The following is a 19,942-nucleotide window of genomic DNA, read 5'->3' as shown; positions in this document are numbered from 1 at the left end:
ACTGTCTAGTCCAAGTTTGCCTTCAAGTGTGGGATTGTCTGACAGTCTAAGGGAACAAATGATGGCTAATAATGTGGGCTAGTGGCCGGTGTTTTAAAACAGCCAGAAAGCGGGAGCGCGGTGAGGGAAGGAAGGAAAGAAAAAGAAGGGAGAGCGAACTTGGAAAGGACTGAGCAGGCGGCACAATGGGAGCAGCGTGGATCGGAAGCCTAGTGCAAACACGTGCGAGCCAGCAAGGTGCCTTCTCCCCTTTCGGCTGGGGCCGAGCTCAGCTCGGCTCCCGCTTCTCCACCCCAACCCCTCTGCTCACGAGGATTGTCTTTGCCTCGGATGGGCCGGTAGCGAGAGTTTAAATGACCCGATCCCCTTTACTTGGGGGGGGGGAAACAAAAGCAGACGTGTCCAGTAAGCAAAACAAACACAAAGTCACCGAGGAGAAGATGCCACTCGGCTCCCCCGGAGCCCCTAGGCTTCCCCTTCGAAATTGTGGTTCAAGCTGCTTTTTTGGGGGTGGGGGGCATTTGCTTTCCATGTGCCACAGCATCGTGCAAAGCTAAGACTAGACGGAAGGGATCCCAGCCAGCCCCGCGCCGCCTGGAGAGGCTCCCAAGCCCCTCTGTGACCCCCACGGTTTGATCGGCCGTCGGGTGAGTGGGGGGAAATGAAGGGCCAACTTGCTAGTCCTCGCGATCCTCAGAAATCGTTTGCTGCTCTGAACGGACGGCGACGGCGTTAAAACAAACATTACAGGGAGAAACTGGGTCTTTTCTCCAGTGTGGGTCTACGGGCTACGTTCCTGTTTCCTTACCAGCCATAACACAAGGCAACATTAAGAACAAAGAAAGGGGGAGGGGGGAGAAAGAAAGGGGAAAAGGGGGGGAAGAAAGAAAGAAAGAAAACCCGCCCTCCCTCCTTCCGAAACGAAAATGCCGAGAATTAAAGACGTGGTGAAACTGATCAGGTTCAAGTTCGTTGGGCTTTTTTGATCTTGTTCTGCCTCCTAGCGACTGAAACTCACATGCAAACCTATCCTTAACCAGTTTTTTAAAATCCAACTCCAACACATCTCGCCCCCCGCCCCCAAGCCCTCCAGATCTCACAGGGAGAAATATACCAAATGGCAATTACAGTGCCAGCAAAAAATAATAATAATTTAAATATGTATCTGTATATTACATACGGAATTGCCAAGTCAGGGGGAACCCAGCACGGCTGGGGAAGGATTTGGGGATGTAAATCTAATCTTTCAATTATTCTGTGACAAGTGAGCTAACACGCGTGCACACAAACCCTAAGGATGAATGCACTCTGGTATAGGTTTTTTAAAGTAACATAGGTTACTACTGTCGGCACCAGTTTCTGCAGCTCGCGGAAGACTGGGGCGGAGGGGGGTGGGTTCCTGCAACATGTTCTGGAAGAGATAGCACCTCCAGAAATGTGACAGTTATGTTGCAATACATAACACAACGTTTGGCATTTCAAAAAGTCCTTAGAACTGGTAGCAAATGACTCAAACAATACGGGGTGGAGGGAAGAGAACCGTAAGGTGTCTTACTTTAAGGAAAACTTTACGAATGCCAATGTTTTGGCTTCCCCTGCCTTTACGGGAGCTGTTTTATCCAAAGCGTTAACATTCTGCAGCGGACTATGTGCAAATCGTGTTCCAAGTATCTATGCATCTGAGTGGGGAAATTGCATTGTAAACTTTTACAGAAAGAGAGAGGGGAGGGGGGAGAGGTTGATTGCAGACAGCGAAATTGCACTGAAGCAGACGGTCCCTGAGAGGGGAGGAAAACACCTGGAATACTGGGGGAAATAAAATACAAACGTGCATCTTTTTGCTTTCCCACCGTCCAAAAAATAAAATATTTTCTCTTTTCTTCCCTCCCACCCGCTCCAGATCCGAGTTCCCTTTTGTTGTGTATGCAGCGACCTTGCTTACCTTGCATCCAGCTTGTATTTTGTTGCGGGGGGGGGAGTGGAAGAGGGGGAGGATTTTTGTGACGAATAGTATTTTTCTTAAATGTCCGCGGGAGTGTATTTTTTTTAATTTGATCGTGACAGTGAGGATAGTTGGTTGGGTTTGGGGTTTTGTTTTTCTGTGTGTGTGTGTGTGCTTTGCTTGGGTTTGCTCTTGTCTCTGCTTGTTGGCAGGAGGCTCCCCGCACACGCGGTGCTTGTAAACATTCAGACACGAGATTTTTCCCAATCAAAATCCACTTCCACTTTTTTTGAAAATCTTCCAAAAAATAGTAAGCGAGAGAGGAGGGAATTCCTCTCGCTCGCTCGCTCTGCTCCGTGCAGCCGAGCCAAGCAGCCCAAGTTTGCAGGCAGGAGTTGGGGGGAGAGGGAGGAGGGGAGGAGTGGGGGGAAGCCTGGCGTGAGTCGCTTGGCTGGGGGAAGGTCCGATTGTGGCGGAGCCCCGGGGAAAGCCAACGATGGCTCCGGACAACACAAGCAGCCGCTGCTGCCCCTTTTGCCCTTTCGCCGCGGAGGGAAAAGAGGCGCAGGAGAGAGCGGGACAAACACCCGGCGTCTGGGAGCGGAAACAAAAGGGGGGCATTGCCCTGCCCCCCTCCCCGGTACGCAACAAGGTTTCGCTGGGGAGAGATGGGGATCTGGCTCAAACCACTCGCCCCTAGACTTTTCTTCTCAGTCCACTTGACCATAATCTCTTGTCTATCTGTCTGTGCGTCCAATGTCCAGTCTGTCTCTCCTGCGGGGATTTCTTTGCGCCCCCCCCCCCAAGAACACATTCTGCCCCTCGCTGCAAACTGGGACTGTTGCTGTTTTCCCAAGTCAGAATGGCACAATTAAAAAAAAATAAAATCAAAGCGGGGAGGGGGGTGAAAAAGAAAAGAAGGAAGAGAGAGCGAGAGTGAGTGAGAAGCGGGCAGGCTCCAGGAGCAAAGAAAAGAAAAGTAATCGAGCTCATTTAATTAGAGAGAGACGGAGAGGGGGGGAAATTCCGAGCCAAGGTTTAGTGCATTTCCACCCCTCTGGCCCGCTTTCTCCGCAATAAAATAACCCGCGCGAAGGAGGCATGAAATAAATGCACGTTGCTCTTTGGGTTACTTACGCGAAAATTCCCGCTTGCTTAAGTGCTGGGGTTTGCCTTGCTTGCGGCGAGACATGGTGGGTTGGTGGCTGCAGTGGCTTGTGAGCCGCTCGGTTCACATCGGGAGAGCCGGGTGAGAAAGGAAGGAGACTCCAGAGAAAATATCTTCATCAATGTCTTTTGACATCCAAAATAAATTAGAAATAATACAAAGATGGCGCAGGGAAGATGAATTGTGGGATAGCAGTCATGGCTTTTTTTTTTTTTTTTTTTTTTTGTGCAAGAAAAAAAGAGAGAGAGGGAGAGAGAGAGAGAAGGAGAGAGAGAGATGAAAAAAATGGCAAAAGCCCCCCTGAGCTGCAAGTTCAAGTGCGGACGTGACGTCCCTGCGAACTTGAACGTCAGGAGCCTGGATGGACAGAGACATACAAAACATGGGCAGGGCAAGCTGGAGAGAGGGGGAGGAGGGAAGAGGAAGGCAACACCAATGGACACTCATCAGGGGCTGGACATGAAAAAGAGACCAGGACAAGCCAATGGACAGTGAACGCAGGGGGGAGCGGGGAGGGGGGGAGAGGGAGGGGGGAGCACTAGGCACCAGGCGCACGCTGCTTCGCGGAGTAGGGGGGTTGGTGTGGAGGGGAAAGGCGCCGGGCACGCCGTGCAGAAGTGGCCGCAGAGCAGTAAGTGCACAAGGCAAACGCACGAGTGGCCAGGAGGGGAGAGGGGATAATAAATAAATAAATGCAAACAGCGGCGCGCACACACACGCTGAAAAAAGCAGAGAGGCTCGCCCAAGTGAAATGCGATGGGATGCTCCCAGGAGAGGGAGGCCAGGCAGGTATCTGGGAGCCCACCCAGCAGGCACAGCCAGGGAATTAAAAACTTTGCATTGCATCGCCCCGCGACGCAGTGACAGTCCCGGGCAGGCGGCACAAAGGCCGAGAGTGGGCAAGGGGGTCGCAGGAGAAAAGTTCTGCACTTGGAGCAGCGGGGGGAGAGGCGGCCAGGAGCAGCCTCCTTCCTTTCAGCTTGGAGAGGGGAGCACGGAGAAGAGTTTCACAGTCCAGGAGAAAAGAGGCGGAGGGTGAGAAGCTGCAGGAGCAGAGAAGGCAAAAGGAAGGCGGTGGCACTTCATACCCCCCGTCCAATCACTCAATAAATGAAAGTAGCCCAGGCAGCCTGCAAAGCCAAGCCGGGCTCTGAGCGGTAACGAGCAGGGGACTGGGTCTGACCAAACTAAAGAAACGGGAGCGCAGGCAGCCGTGCGCGGGGCACAAAACCCAGCCACGCTGCTGGCAAGAAGCAGGGCGACCCAAGCCGAGCAAACGGTCAGAGGGGCGCAGGGAAGCGGCGGGAGTTGGGACTGAGGATGCGGCAGCCTGAGCAGCGTGGGTTGTAACTTACCGGGGGGGACACACACATTCCCCCAGCCACGCCGGGCCCGGGGCGGGAGTGGGTTGCAATAAGGATAAGCGGGAGAGGAGGAAGAGCGCGTTTGTGGCAATGCTTCCGCAGAGCGGCTAGAAAGCGTGTGGCGAGCCCGAGCTCGGAGCGCGCGCCCCAGCAGCCTCCCGCCAGGAGAACGCAGAGAGAGGGGCAGAGAGAAAAGGTGCAAAGGAGGGAAGAAGTGGATCTAGCACAGGAAGGGGAAAGAAGAAGCTTGCTGTGACTGTAAGAAATATTTTAACACGCAAAACTGTAATAATGACGTTACCCAGGGAGGGGGGTGGGGAGAGAATGGAAATCTTTCAGTTTGTTCACAGAACCAGCAGGGAATGCAAGTGGCCGGGGCTGTCGCGCTGAATTCTCAGCCGCTTCCGATCGGACGGCTCCTTTTGTGTGTGTGTGAATGTGTGATCCGTGCACGCGCTGGGTTATAAACGCCCTTTGGGGAGAGTCTGTGGAGAAATGAGAGGAGACCTGTTGGAAACGAGACCCTATCTCTTTAATGGAGAAACACACACACACACAAACACACACACACACACACACACGCTGCTGTTGTCACAGGTCTGTTTCATTCTGGTGTGGGATACTTTCAGTTTCACGTCAATGGTACAGCAATAGCACCCCCTACAATCTGAAGTTTATTCTCAAACATCCCTTAAAGCCTCAACTTCCTCCAGCATCGCTGCTGCGCCCCCCCCCCCCCCCGGCTGTCTAGCCCAGGCGAGGCGTGAGGGAAAGTGAGGCAGGTAGGAAGTGTGCGCCAGGCGGCTTCAAAGGGGCTGATCACGAGCTGCAGGTGAATCCATCTAACTACTTAGCGGTGATCTGTCTCCTGTCATGAAGCGCAATAGCTTCCCCCTCAAGCACTAGATCTGTTTTATTAATACACTTTCCCCATCATTGTGTTCCTCAGCCAAGAGGTGTCGGTTATGCACGTTAACCTGCTTTTGTTTTTTTTGTAAACACACACACTCACACTTCACCACAGTTTTATGGTCCAGCTTCATTTTATAACTGTCCACAGCGAGAGAGATTCAACTGCTAATCCTGCTTTCACACTCTTGCTTTTCCCCGTAAAGTTTTAACCCTATTTAAATGAGTGTGTTCCTACAACGCGCAGTGGAGTGAGTGCTTCTGAACGGGAAAAGGAGAGGTTGATGTTCACCACTATGAGGGTGTGTCTCCACCCCCCATGTAAAAAACAATGAATCCCCAAAGCCTGTGAAGACGCGGGACTCATTTGCAGTAAGGCTCTGTAACCACGTACCTGACACGATTTCCTCTTTTTCATGGGCTCTTCAGAGCAGGTCAGCATCTATCTTACGCCACGGGTTTTGTCTGGCTCTTATTTAAACAGACTCCTCCGAGCTATTTTTTTTTCCTTAGGAGGCAGAAAGTAAACACGTATTCTGTATGAGGATTTTTTTAAAATAAAAATAATTTCAGGTGACAATAGCAAACTGCCTCATTCTTTGGGTATCACACTGCATTACAGGTACCTCTGTATCTAAACATACGTTCCTTTACAGAACGTATATAAATAGGCGTGTGTGCTTGTGGCTACATATGTGATTTGATTTATATATAATAGCGTGTATAAAGCTTTTCAAGGTGGCTGCAGTGTAAAAAGTAATGACTTTATTACTCCTGAAAGGTTCTGTGGTTCATACTTAACAGTCTTCTGAATTACAATTCATTACGCAGTTGTGCGCTCTCTGAAGCCAACCTAACATCCGAATACCTATCTGTGGTTATTTCCAATAAATAACCGGCAACATTTTATTGATTTTCTTTTTAAAATCATAGGAAATTAAGCACTTAGTTACATCTAGATCTGTTTTATTATTGCACTAGGCTTTAGATTCCAGAGGTGACTTCCTAAACCACATCTTAAAGCATACATTAAAAAGCCAATTTTACAGATGCTTTTCTGAGTGGCAGCTAGACGGTTTCCACCATTAGCATATACTTGATTCCAGCATCATAAAATCCTCGATTTAAATGGAAAGTCTTTCCCCTAAAACAATATTTCATCTTGTCTGGATTATAATTAATATTGGCATTTTATCACAATTGCGCTTCTCTCCCTCTCTTTTCTCCCCATCACTTTGCATTGCCATGTGATTTCAGCAAGGTAACTAAACTCAAGAAAGAAAAGGAGCCAGGAGACTTTTTTTAATATTATATCACCGCAGATTAACGATGCAGGCGGATTTGGGGGGATAGGAGGAGTGAAAGCGGTAGTTTAACCAGAACACGTGGGTACAACATAAGTATTACAATCCTTGATGTGACGCTTGATGGGTAATAAATTATGACAATGTTAAAAATATTTTCTGGCAGTCCAGTTAACTGCGTTTGGGGTTGCAAAGCCTTTACTGATTCCATTTATGCCTAGTAATTATGGTCCATGGGCTCTCCCTAAACCCTTTGGTGTAATGTGTGTAAATTCTTAGCTAATAGACCTTTTTTGAACGCAAGGACTTTTCTCAGCACTTCCTGCAATATATATTCTGTCTCTGATGGCTATATTTAATGGCCAAGTCCTGGTTTATGCTTTATAATGTGTTGACAAGTTTTCTAACAGACTTTCTGAAATAATGCACATATATTCAGGTCGGTTAGAAACTCCACAGTATTTTTAGAGTCGAGTAGATCTATATCCTAATGCACTGAGAAAGAGTGTAAATCATAGAGGATTTCATAGCCCTTTCAGTAGTTTTCTGTATGAAGTATGAGCAGCGTGGCCTCCAGACGTAACCTTTTAGAAAAAAAGACAGTGCTTTTATTTTATGGTGTAAAGTGCTTTTAGCTTCAGGGCTCTGAACGTGAATGTGGTCAACAAACAGCTCCTTGCAAGGGATCTTAATACAGCCACAGCTCTAGTGCTGGGGAATTGTCTGGTGATTGGGATTCAGGCTGGAAAGGGTTAAAGGTCCATCTCGATGGAAATGACAAGATTAAAATACACTAGGCACTGTCTGCCTTTAGAGCCAACACCTTTACTGACTTAAAATACATAAACACATATAATCTGTTCCTGCCTATTGAATCTGGAGACCAGACTTTTCTGGTATCTGTAATCCCTTTTCAAAGGTGCATCGCCACCATCTACATGTGACCTACTTACTCTGTGATCTGTACCTGGTCCTGAGACACTATTAAAAATCCAAAACCAAAACAACCCCCACCCCCCATCCCACCACCACAAAATCCAATGTCACAATCACTTAAGGGACTCACACTTAAAACCTACAAAAGCAAAGCTGTTCACACTCAGAGTTTAAATGCCAAATGGACACAGGGGATCTAACCCAAAATATAGTGTCTAACCCTATTTTAGGTGGGTTTGCCTCTGATAAAGACCTGAGGATCTCTCCAAAGGGGAGGGGGGAAGTGTCTTTGGTAATGCTGTGTAGCTTGTCATACCAATGAAGTTTCATTGAACTGAACTGAAATACTGAAATCCCACCCTTAATTCACCCCACTGACTGTGCCCACGTTTTTGCAGCAAATGGTAGTAAGGTCACCCACATACCCCATAAGCACAGAAGCCTGGGCGAGGACATGAAAGGCAGTTTTACTCAGATGGTCCTGGTTCCTGCAAGGTGCTGAGCACTCTGGCTGCAATGCTTCAGACCATTTCAATGCATGCTTAACTTTAGAGAGACAAGGTGAGTGAGATGATATCTTGTATTGGACCAATGTCTGTTGCTGAGCAAGAGAAGCTGGTCCAATAAAAGATATTGCCTCACCCACCTTGTTTCTCTAATATCCTGGGACCCACAGGACTACAACTTAACTTTAAGCAGGTAATAGTCCCATGGTGGTTAAGTTGACTTCATTGGGACTGTCCATGTGATTAAAGAGGATAAGCATGTGCTTAAATGCTTTGCAGGATCAGTCCACCATGCAGAACTGAGCCCATAGGTACATTTACTCATCTTTGTCTATTTAGGGACTCATTTTAGGACTTTCAGTGAAGTCAGTGGAAAAAAACCCCTTAAACAAAACCATGCCCTATTTTAATTAATGGTAGGGGGTATATACTGTAGCTTTGTTTGTTTTGTGATATACATTAGAAAGGAGATGGGAGCAAAGACATTGTACCCTATCTATAGCTCCTTTGCACCCTGTGCGATGTTATTATTATGTACAGTACTCTATCTAATCAGCATTTTGAAAGTGCCTATCACCATAGCATCTGGGTACTTTTAAAGCATTTTAGCCTTTTTTGCACCTATTGTGAAGACAACAGTGAGCCAATTAACAAATGAAGCAAGTGAACATGGTACTTTACAACTGTTAAAAATGCTAAGGCGATAGTTGCATTAGAAATGCTGAGAGATTAGAGAGGAGCAAAAACCAGGCAGTAAGACCCCTTCTCCTTAGTTTTATTTGTTTTATGTTATAATTTTGTATAATGTTGTAATCCAGGGCTAATCAAGAAAGGGAGCATCATCTGTGAAGCAATGGAGAGGGCACTGTCACTGCAAGTCAGGAATTCTGACATCTGTTGCTGGTTCTGCTGCTGACTTGCTGTCCAGCCTCAGTTGGGGTCTCTAGGTGCTATAATTAATAATAATGCTTATTCTACAACATACTTATTAAATAAATAGTATTAAAACACACACACATGCACACCCCTTCTTTTAAGAGCTTAGTCTATGGTCCTGATCTCCCAACTTCTTGCCTACAGGCACAAGGCTCTCATGCGCACCGCACTCTGCCCAGATGGTACATGTTGCAGGATCAGGGCCTAGAGATGGGAAGGAATACAGTACAGTTAATAAACCATGGTCTTAATCCTGCTTGCTTTGTACCCATTAACTGAATGGGAGACTGGGAAGCACAGTGAGTGCAGCAGCAGCGGGCCCCAAGAGTCCCGTGCAAATGTTATTGTTTTTAGGTTTCACCTGAATGACTACAATCTATACATGGTATGAGACACTTCTGCTGACATCATATTACGTCATTAGGATCAAACACAATGTCAAGGGAGCTATTACAAAATGGCACCAAGCTCCCCTTGCGTTCAGCAGGAGTTGTGCGTACATAGACATAACCCATTATATAACAGGATATGGTAAAAGATATTTCCTTAGGCCTTGTTGATCTGCGGGTGAATCAGGCCAGATGCAATGTAAGTGGAACACTTATAGTACAAAACTAACTCTCAGTGAAGTCAATAGAATTGTAAATTCTAGAAATATTATTAATACCCTCCTTCCACAGTAAGAAACACTGATACATTGTTTTACAATAAAATTACAATGTTAGCTCTGGATCCTGCAAAAGCTTACTACCAGGCATAGCATGCAGTAGTAAGCATTTGCAGGATCACAAGCTCATGTACTAATTGTTAGGCTGTACGTTCCTCAAGCACCCAGGACCCAGAGTGAAATCCTGGCTCCAGTAAAATCAGTGGGGTCAGGATTTCAGCCTGTGTTCCTATTTGTACAGCATCTAGCACAATGGAGCCCGGATCCTGATCCTCTGGGTGCTATTGAAAAATTAATGTGAAGTAGCACTAATAAAGTTAATAAATCAGCCTTTCAAAATTACATAACTTTGCTTTAAAACTTAAAAAAACCCATGGCTGTGGGTGTATGTACACACATGTGCAGGGGCAGCACCAATAATAGTAAAGACAGAAGAAATGCTATTAAAATTTCTTTTTTATCAAACATTTGGTTTTATATCTACAGCATGATTTTATTCTATGCTATTCCCAGCCCCAAAAGATAAAAATTCAGATATTTGTAAATCTTTTGTACAAAAGATGTTTTTAAATATTTTAAAATCATATGCACTCTGACATTTTGTATACCAGCTTTCAACCCAACATTACTTAAAAAAAATGGGAGTTTAAAACCTCTTAAAATTTGGGTTGATAATAGAAATGCTGACAGATTCTTAATCATAGCACCACTGCCAGCTACTGTCATAATGAAATAGCTGAGTTTTCATTACTATAGAAGCACAATAGTTAAGGTCTGTCAGTGTTTCTATTATAACCTCCAACTTTAAGAGGTTATATCTTGGCAGTTTAAATTGTAGTGAGCTGAAACTTGGGATACAGACTGTCAGACCATACGTGAAATTGTTTTACAAATAATTTGGCTAATCAGTTTTTTGGTTTACAGAGCATCACAAAATGATTTGTAATGGTTTCAGACACTTTTTTTTTCTTTTACCCACATTTAGGCTATGCATTTGTTTTCTAACAGAAACTTCATAGACAGTTACGACTTTGTTTGGAATGGGACTTTTTGTTATGATAAAAATTTGTACTGGCCTCAGAGTATAGGTATAAGTTAAAACTGTGACACCATCAAAGGGGTTATTGTGAATGCATACATGCATTTATACATTCAGATGTACATACAGAAGGATGGAAAGAATGTGAAAGAGAAATCTTAGTTATATCTATCACAAAAGAGAGACTTCTAAGGATGCTGGATAAAGAATGTAAGTGGCTTGGATAAGAGGAAATGAAATCTCATAAAACTTATCCACTTTGTACATCAATTACATTGTGCTATATTCCAAGGATAGCATCTCTCAGACCAATTTATAACATAGTGCCAAAGAGGGCAGGTGCTCACTGAGCCAACAATCTGAAATATATTTCTGGCACAATACAATACTGTGAGTAGGTCAACTTGATCATCTATACATATGGCAAGGATAGCGAGGACCAGGGAGCAGACAGCACTGGTCACTTTGTTTATCTATGTTAACAATTTCCCAGAATCTTTTGATCTTCTTATATTTCCTGAACATATGGAAGTAAGTCCCAAATATACCTTGGCATTAGGGAAATCATCATGTGCAGAGCCCAATACCTTTTGGGCATTTTGAAACATTTTTGCAAAGGTTGAGGTATTTGATTTTGAACACTGAATATATACAGAACTTGTACTGCTTTTTGTTATAAGGAGTTTTTCTATGAATTACTCACAGTAATATTTTTATTTTTCATTTATAAACCTCTGTCTCCTGGGGTGATTTCAAATCACATCAAGCTTAAAATCTACATACAGATGGCTAGTTCTGGTGAAGATTTTTTTTAAAACCCCTGTGATAAACCCAGCTGAAAATGAAACTACATATGGACAAGGGCTGCCAGACCAAGATAAGATTTTTTGGAAAGATGAACTGCAAACATTTAACAACAGCATCCAGTTCCAGGGCCAGACCATGCAACCCTTCAATGCACAGATCCTCTATTGGAGATTCCCCAAACAATTACAGAATAGGGGCCTAACCCTGCAGTCGTGACTGAGGAACATTCCTATAGATTTCAGTGGGAGTTTTGCCCCCAGGTCAAGAGTCTGACTGTAGGTTTGGGTTCTACATTTGTAGCATTTAAAATATATACATAATTCTAAAACTAAATATTATAAAGTCAGTTCCTCCTTTGCTTATCTGCCAAGATGTGTGATCAGGATAATGGGCCTCTTGTACATTGTTCTTGACCTGCTCGTGCAACTCCACTTGACATCAGCTCCAGTGCTGATCAGGAATAGTATACAGCCCTATCTTTTTGCCTTGCAATACTGATGATAAGAACTATTAAGAGCTTGGTCCTGAAGCCATTGTGCACTCAGGCCCCAATTCAGCCGCGTACCTAAGCACATACCTAACATGGAGAATGGCTAATGTACGCAAGTATTTTTCTCCATTTTCTGATGTTAGCTGCTAAATGGGAGGATTTTCCTAACTAGCACACAGTATAGCTAGCACAATTATTACCAACTACTACAAAGAAATCTTGCCCAATATAACAGCAAAACCAGAACCATGTAACAGGTACACAAACTGTAAACTGCACCCAAAGTGGGAACAAACAGTAGGTCAACTTGTCTTTAATTGGGTCACCAATCTGACAGCATTGATGATCCTTAAGCCTGGCACACCTTGTAACTTTAAGAACAGACAGTAGCAGCAGTAGAAATCCAACAGTACCTAACATTTGACTCCCACATTTCACACATAGGAATTCGGTAAAAACTGGACTTTATTTACTGGTCCCCATAACATGGTCTGGGTCAGTGTGACAAAAGGTAAGCCCCAATCACATGGAAGGGGTGAGTAACCACTGACTACAATGGTTATACCATTACACCTACTGCTCCACATACACACTTACTCCTGCTAGAGCATAATAGTAAATCCAAAGGCCAAAGATGGCTAGCACAATGGAATAGCATGTGGAGCCATTGGCACTGGTTCTGACATCCCCACTCTCCAACTCCAACATGCCCTCCCTTCCCTATTTCAGAGGATAGAAGGTAGGAGAGCTGAGTCAACACTGAACAAGACCTGAGCTACCCAGTAAAACATGTAGTGCAATTACTGATCCACTGGATTAATTATCTGTTCACCAGAAGTTCTGTATGAATTGGCTATTCCTAGCCACAAGGAGTAGCCCTGCCTATGACAACACATGCTCGGGCATGTGGGGGTTGAGAAATAACTAGCTCCTGGGAGGAAATAGAGAACTCTGTACTAGTCAGGAGTAAGAAGAGGAGGAACTGATTTTTCAACTATTTTGTTTTAAAATATAAATTCATCTGTATCCTCTTCTGCACTAAGGAGCTGGATCTTAAACAGCTTTTTTCAAACACTTTTGTAGGGTGATAAAAATCATTCAGTGATCCCAAGCTCCAAATGCAAGTTTCAGCAAAAAACAAAACAAAAAAAAAACGTTCTTCAGCTGAGCGGGGAGAAGATTTGAGGATGCCATCTTGTGTACTGTAGAGCCCAGGTCTGGGATGGGGGTGGGGCTCCCTGTGTGTCCTTGCACAGCTATGTTTGGGTGGCAGGCCAGGGCAAAAGTGTGGTAGGAAAGGATTCCTTCTTCCAGTAAACCTTATGGATATACCCCGTGTGGAGGCCATCTACTTGGGCTTGGTACAGCATGACAAGAGTTTTGGCCTTGACCCAGAAAAAACACTTAAGCATGTGCTTATCTTAATGCACACAAGCAGTACTTACATACTTAAAATTAAGCATGTGTTGGATTGGGGCCTTAGCTCTACATTAATATGCCTTTATTAACCTGATTTTTAAAGCTTAGTGTTTCAATGATTTAAAATAACTTTGTGTTGAAATGTAGAACACAAATGGCCAGCCTATACATGATTTTTTAAAGTGCTAATCTTTAAGGCCACGGTTATTTTATAGAGTGGTAGAAGAGAAACACACACATTTCTCAGAGTTTTAAATATATTGTGCCAAGATCTAGACTGAAATGAGAGAATTAGTTATAGCTATGAGTTGAGACCTTTCTTCTGAATTAAAAAAAAAGTTTGAAAAAGTAGCTGCAAAGATATTATTAGTACTATATAATATTTTTCTGTGCAATATTAATGTCAGCTGTTTTTTATGTACAAAGTTGCATATGAAATAATAGAATGCTTGCAATAATAATTTTAATGTGCCTTTCTATAGTCAGAATAAAATATAGATATATAGCCTAATGTTGCACAGAACGATGTGGCAGCAAAGTATATGATTGGTGGTGAATAATGTGATAAGAGCATCTTTTCTTGATCAGTTTGGACAGTTATGTCACCATTTCTTATTGATAGTACATATAATTTTTACAATATAGACAAATTCTGACTGCAGTGAAAAGGGTGCCTCAGCCATTAGTCTGAATAAGATTGTATTTGATTCAAATAATACAAAAGTTTACTGCATAATATTATACAGAAAGCTCATGTACAGTGAAAATAATATAGTTAACAGTGTTACATGCTAACTATTGTTCTGTGAGTAACTGTATTCTAGCGTTTAAGAAGGCAATGTCAATTAAATAAAATTATATTTAGTGTAGTTTTTGTAAAGTTTAGATTTCATCATATTAGAAGAAATAAATTCACAGTTAAGGCTGTCACTCTAACTTTACCTGGCAGCACAGTATGTAGATATTGCAGCTTATATATCAGCACGTACATGCCATGGTGAGGGGTGTTATAGAAAAACCTAAGAGAAATATAGAATATATACCATTTTTTACCCTCTGTCTTTAGACATAACTCCTCACTGAAATCAGGGAGGAGTTCAGTCTTAAAATGAATGGCACATATGGCCCAGTAAAATCACCAATCCAGTACTGTAAAGCCCCTTGAAAAAGACAATAAAAACTGCACCTTAGCACAAGAAGGTGAGGTGAATTAAAGACCTAATGGCCGTGTAATTAATCTATCATCCAGAACTGAAAATGTTGGAACATATGCAGCAATGGATGTTCTTTCTACAAAGAAGGCCAAAAGTGTCTGAGAAACAAGGTGTATCTGAGTCAGCCTTAGTACTCAGAGCCAATAAAAATGAAACTATTCTCTATTGAGACCGAATTTGCTTTTATATGCAAAGTTGTACTGCATATTTTGTGACAGACCCAGGCCAGTGGGGTACAGGAGTCTGGTCCTATTAGTATCCAGGAAGTGGCCGGGTACAGGAGTCTGGTCCTATTAGTATCCAGGAAGTGGCCGGGTACAGGAGTCTGGTCCTATTAGTATCCAGGAAGTGGGCGGGTACAGGAGTCTGGTCCTATTAGTATCCAGGAAGTGGCCGGGTACAGGAGTCTGGTCCTATTAGTATCCAGGAAGTGGGCGGGTACAGGAGTCTGGTAGAGGGCAAATATACTGGTCACTGGATGAGTGGATTTCTGTTCCCTGAATGACCAGAGCAGGGGCTTCACTAGAGTAATCAGGAACCTGCTAGAACCAGTTAAGGCAGACAGGCTGATTAGAACACCTGCAGCCAATCAAGGCAGGCTAATCAGGGCACCTGGGTTTAAAAAGGAGCTCACTCCAGTCCGGGGGGGAGGGGGTAGAGCCAGAGGAGAGGAAGTGCATGTGAGGAGCTGGGAGCAAGAGGCTGAGCGTGAGAGGGTGTGCTACTGGAGGACTAAGGAGTACAAGCATTATCAGACACCAGGAGGAAGGTCCTGTGGTGAGGATAAAGAAGGTGTTTGGAGGAGGTCATGGGGAAGTAGCCCAGGGAGTTGTAGCTGTCATGCAGCTGTTACAGGAGGCACTACAGACAGCTGCAATCCACAGTGGGGGCTGGAACCCGGAGTAGAGGATGGGCCCGGATTCCCCCCAAACCTCCCAACTCCTGATCAGACACAGGAGGAGTTGATCCAGACTGTGGGGAAGATCACTGAGGTGAGCAAATCTGCCAATAAGCGCAGGACCCACCAAGGAAGAGGAGGAACTTTGTCACAATTTGTACCATTACTTATAAGTGGGACTAAAAAAAATATATGTACCGTGGCACTATACTTTTAAAGTGTCTATTGAATGTGTTTTCCATTCTCCAAGGATTGCCTCCTCCTTAGATGCATACATTCAACGAATATGGCGAGGCTAATTATTTTCCCCTCAAATGACAAGTGCTTTTCTACAACAATTTTCATAGCATCATGGACTGTGGGTCTTCAGCCTCGTAACTTTCAAATACTTCCTTCGAATCCTAAAATGAAAACACGTTTAGTAAATAAATGTCATGCTATGGACTTTACAAGGAATAGTCTTGTATCAGAGCCACTGTTCATGTATGATACTGTTTCGTTTTTTTAAAGGAGGATATATTTTTTCGGTTACCTTTCTTGACTGTAAAGCAATCACAGAAAACTACAGGAGGTACCATAAATATGCAAATTACTGAGAGATAACTGGTTTCAGTGGTTCCGCCTTCAAGTAGTAGGAAACGTGAGCATGCTGGAGCTCTTCATTCCAAGTAATTTGTATGTTTGTGGTGCCCCCTGCTGCACTCACAAGTTGTCCAGGAAAAGGAGAGCAAAATCTTGATGCATTCAAATATGGGTAAATATACATATATTACAGCAGTGTCCACTAGCATTGCTATAGTTAAAGGTCTGCCTGCATTTCCATTATCAGCTCTCTTTTTCAGAGGGTCAGAGCTCAGCTATAAATATTTGCTCTGGGCAAAACCTTAGCAAGGTTTTAGCAGGGGAAGGATTGATTTATTTATCCTTTTTTTTAATTTACTAATTTTCTTACAAATATCTGGATTTACTGTCTCTCTTTCTCTCTCTCTCTCTCTCTCTCTTATTTGTCTGTATATATTATATTATTTTCTTACAAAGTGTAGTATTTCACATTACACACCAGGTGCTCAAAAACTGCTGACAGTTTGACATCACCTTTTTCTAATTACAAATGTATTTGATATCTCCATATCCTGATGTACTCATCTTAAAGGTTCTCATAGATGTAGATTAATATAAGGACTGTATTGTTCTTTTTCTATATTATGTACCCACTCATAAAATATGGCTATATTTGCATATGGATCTATAATTGCATTGCCATGAAAACAAAATATAAAACCCTATGTTTTCTAATTCAGATTTTGACTGGTTAATTTTAGTCATTTGCTCCTGTACTGAAGAGAAATTTAAATCAAGTATATAATTAATTTTTAAAAAATTACAAACACACATTTGGTGATTTAGAAGTTAAAATATGGAAGAGAAAAAATCTTACGACTTTCAGATGATTTCCCGCCCCCCGCCCCCCGTTATTACCTTAAAAATGGCTTTGTTTGTCAAAGTGAATTTTTGCAGGCCAGGAGTCTGGAAAGTAGATTAAGTATTCTAGTATTTTTTAAACCATATCTAAATGATGTATCTAAGTTATAAGTGTTAGGAATTGGCTACAGTAGATGGGCACTAACTTTATTACAAATATCTATATTAACATTGTTGTGATTCCATATCATGGAATAACATGATACAATTAAGACCCATGATGGTCTCTAGAATACACCATATGCATTTTAAAAATTGCCTGGAAATGTATTTGCATGACAGAATCTAATGGTTCAGGAGGAGCTCTTACTCTTTATCAAATAATAAAAATTGTTATAGACCAGTCTGTCATGTCAGTGCTCACCAATTTCTATGAGAATTGTTTTATGTTTTTGTTTAAATGCTACAGCAAAGGGAAAAGAGAGAGAGAGAGAATTTAAACCACAAAAACTACATGTGATTCAGATCCTTAAATGTTAAGCCACAAAGGCAAGAACATTGAAAGAGAAGGCTGGTATTCTGTACTTAAGGCGGTTCCTATTTTGCTTCAGTACAGCAGAAGTCTCAGAACCATGTGTGATGCTATTCAGTAACATATTGCAACAGATAGACACTAGAGAGTGAGTTAGGGCTGGAATTCCAGGTTGTCACTCTTACCTCTGCCTTTCCTTGTCTCTGTGGGTTTAAGCCTGATATTCAAGGCTATTTTAGTGCAGATAGATAAATATACTTTTCTGGGTGTTGGAGTGGTGATGACAGCATTATCCATATAGAATGAATTTGAATTATAGATAAGACTATTAATAGTAATAATTATTACTATTACTTTCCATTACTGAAAACTTCAAATAAGTCTCCTGAACTATATTTGAGGGATTTTTTTCCCATGCTAACTCCAGGGTTGATTGCTGGAAAAGGTTGACTGTTAGAGAAAGAAAACCAGTGCACTACACAGCAGTTGGGAATTGAAGCCCCTCTTTACCAAAACCCCTGCCATATAAATACTGTCACTCACCTTCCAGACACTCAGTACAACCATTCAATCTATTGAATCAAGAGACTGTTTGATCTTATCTGCATCTGTGAGCTGACTGTCAACCTGCTTAGGCTGCATATTAAATCATCTATAGTAGCTGTATCAAGCTGGGATGATCTGTTAATTCTAAATTTATTAACCCTTGGAGTGCAGTCATCATGTTTAATCTAGTGTAGCCAGCATTTATTTTACAAGACTAAATCCTTCTTTAAGGTATGGCTCTGCTGTAGGTTAAAGAATCATTAATGTGTAAGACATCATTATAATTGGAAAGAACTCACTTTGATCTTGAAAAGCCACTGCCATCACTACAATTCCAAACAGACATGGGTATGTTTGCTTCAATATAAATGTTGTGTTCACCTAATGAAATTTTCTTGTGGAGAGAGTTTTGTCTGAGAAAATTACAGGAGAAAAAAATGGCCCTCAACAACATTTTGGTTGTGCTTGTCCCATCAGGATGATTTAATAATCAAAGGACCACACCAGAATGCTCTGCACAAAATGCTGAATTGTAGGCACAGGAACACTGTACTACACGCCAGCCATCCTACCTAACTCAAACTTCTGCCACCAAGATCCGAATTCAAAGATTTGCAGTAGCCATTAGGACTCCCCTTCAGTCTATTGCATGATTCACTAGCAGTGTCGTTCTCTCTCTATATAAACTGCATATGTTAATCTGATTGTTATACACACACATCTCTCCCTCTCTCTATCTATTATACTGGCACGTTGCTGATGTTATCAACATATTCACGGCTTTTATTTCAAGCACAAACTGCTAGGCATGCTTCCTTTTTTGGTAATCACGTGCCTTATATCTCTCTAATGTAGCCTAATAACAATTTTAGCATTCAGATGAAGCGATTTCATTCTGCGACTGCCTTTTCTATTAGATTTGATTTTGAGAAGCCCCAGTGGGTGCCTCCGAGGCAGAGATCTATCTGTGAGGCTGCAACCGATTCAATAGCAGCCTGAGCTAACCTTGACCTTTCCCTAGACCCTGCTCCATCTGGTGCCAGCCTGTTCCCCCCTCCTCCTTCTCCTCCTTCTTGCTTCATAGTCAACATTGATCAAGGCAGAATCGAGCGCCTCGTCTCCCTCCAAAGGCTGGGCAGTCTCGGAAAGGACACCACATTTCAATCTATGGAAATGATGAAGCCTCTTATGCAATCATAAACCCACATAGAGGTTTGTGATTTGATATTTCATTCACCCCCGCTCCGCCCGCCCCTCCACTCTCCCAGCAGGAATGTATAAGCTATAAAACAACGGCTTTCCCCAACACCTGGAAATTATAAAGCCTGCTACTTACACAGATTGAACGCTTCACAATTTGATTTGATTTGATTTTTTTTTCAACTCACTGGATTTTTTTTAATCTAAGATTTAAAAAAAACAAAAAGCGTAAAGAAGCCTTAGCAAACCAGCTTTCAGATGAGGCTCATTTCCCTTACATCAAACACACACAAGCATCGAAACCAATCTGAACACTATGCAGAGCTCTGTTTCTCTGCATAGTTTAAGACAATTTTGCGTCCTCTTTAGAGTAGTTTAAAAGAAAGAGAGGCAACTGGGTGTGATACTTTGAATTGATCTTCCTGTAAAGCCACTTCTCTCTGTTCCCCACTGCACCCTCCCAGAGTTCACGGCTATTTAAATCACATATTACATTGATCGTCTTTTCCCCCACATACCCCCACCCCCCTTGATCGGGGCTGGGAGGTGTTAGAGTCTGGAAGGGGGGGGGGGGAATCACGTGGGCAGCCCATGGACAGCAGCAGCAGCTCAAAGGAAATTGACTGACTGGCCGCTTGGGCGC

General features: G+C 43.0%; 1 protein-coding gene and 1 long non-coding RNA gene across 5 annotated transcripts in view; both read right to left on the bottom strand.

Moving 5' to 3' along the window:
* The window catches only part of BCL11A (BAF chromatin remodeling complex subunit BCL11A), a 99,958-nt gene extending 96,487 nt beyond the window's left edge, over positions 1–3,471 (bottom strand). For all 4 annotated transcript variants that reach the window (XM_039530146.1, XM_039530148.1, XM_039530145.1 and 1 more), the window contains exon 1: positions 3,080–3,471. In XM_039530146.1, the coding sequence (XP_039386080.1) occupies positions 3,080–3,134 (55 nt within the window). In that variant the 5' untranslated portion in view covers positions 3,135–3,471. The remainder of the gene's footprint in view (positions 1–3,079) is intronic.
* Positions 3,472–9,071: 5,600 nt separating this feature from the next.
* Positions 9,072–19,212, bottom strand: LOC120400448. The gene is made up of 3 exons (XR_005595818.1): positions 19,105–19,212; positions 15,798–16,000; positions 9,072–9,269 (listed from the first exon to the last, which is right to left on the bottom strand). It is a non-coding gene; the product is annotated as an uncharacterized LOC120400448 (long non-coding RNA).
* Between the last annotated feature and the right edge of the window lie 730 nt (positions 19,213–19,942).

The sequence above is a fragment of the Mauremys reevesii genome, linkage group 3, assembly GCF_016161935.1.
Source record: "Mauremys reevesii isolate NIE-2019 linkage group 3, ASM1616193v1, whole genome shotgun sequence".
NCBI classification, from domain to species: Eukaryota; Metazoa; Chordata; order Testudines; family Geoemydidae; genus Mauremys; species Mauremys reevesii.
This window is presented reverse-complemented; position numbering and strand designations above follow the sequence as displayed.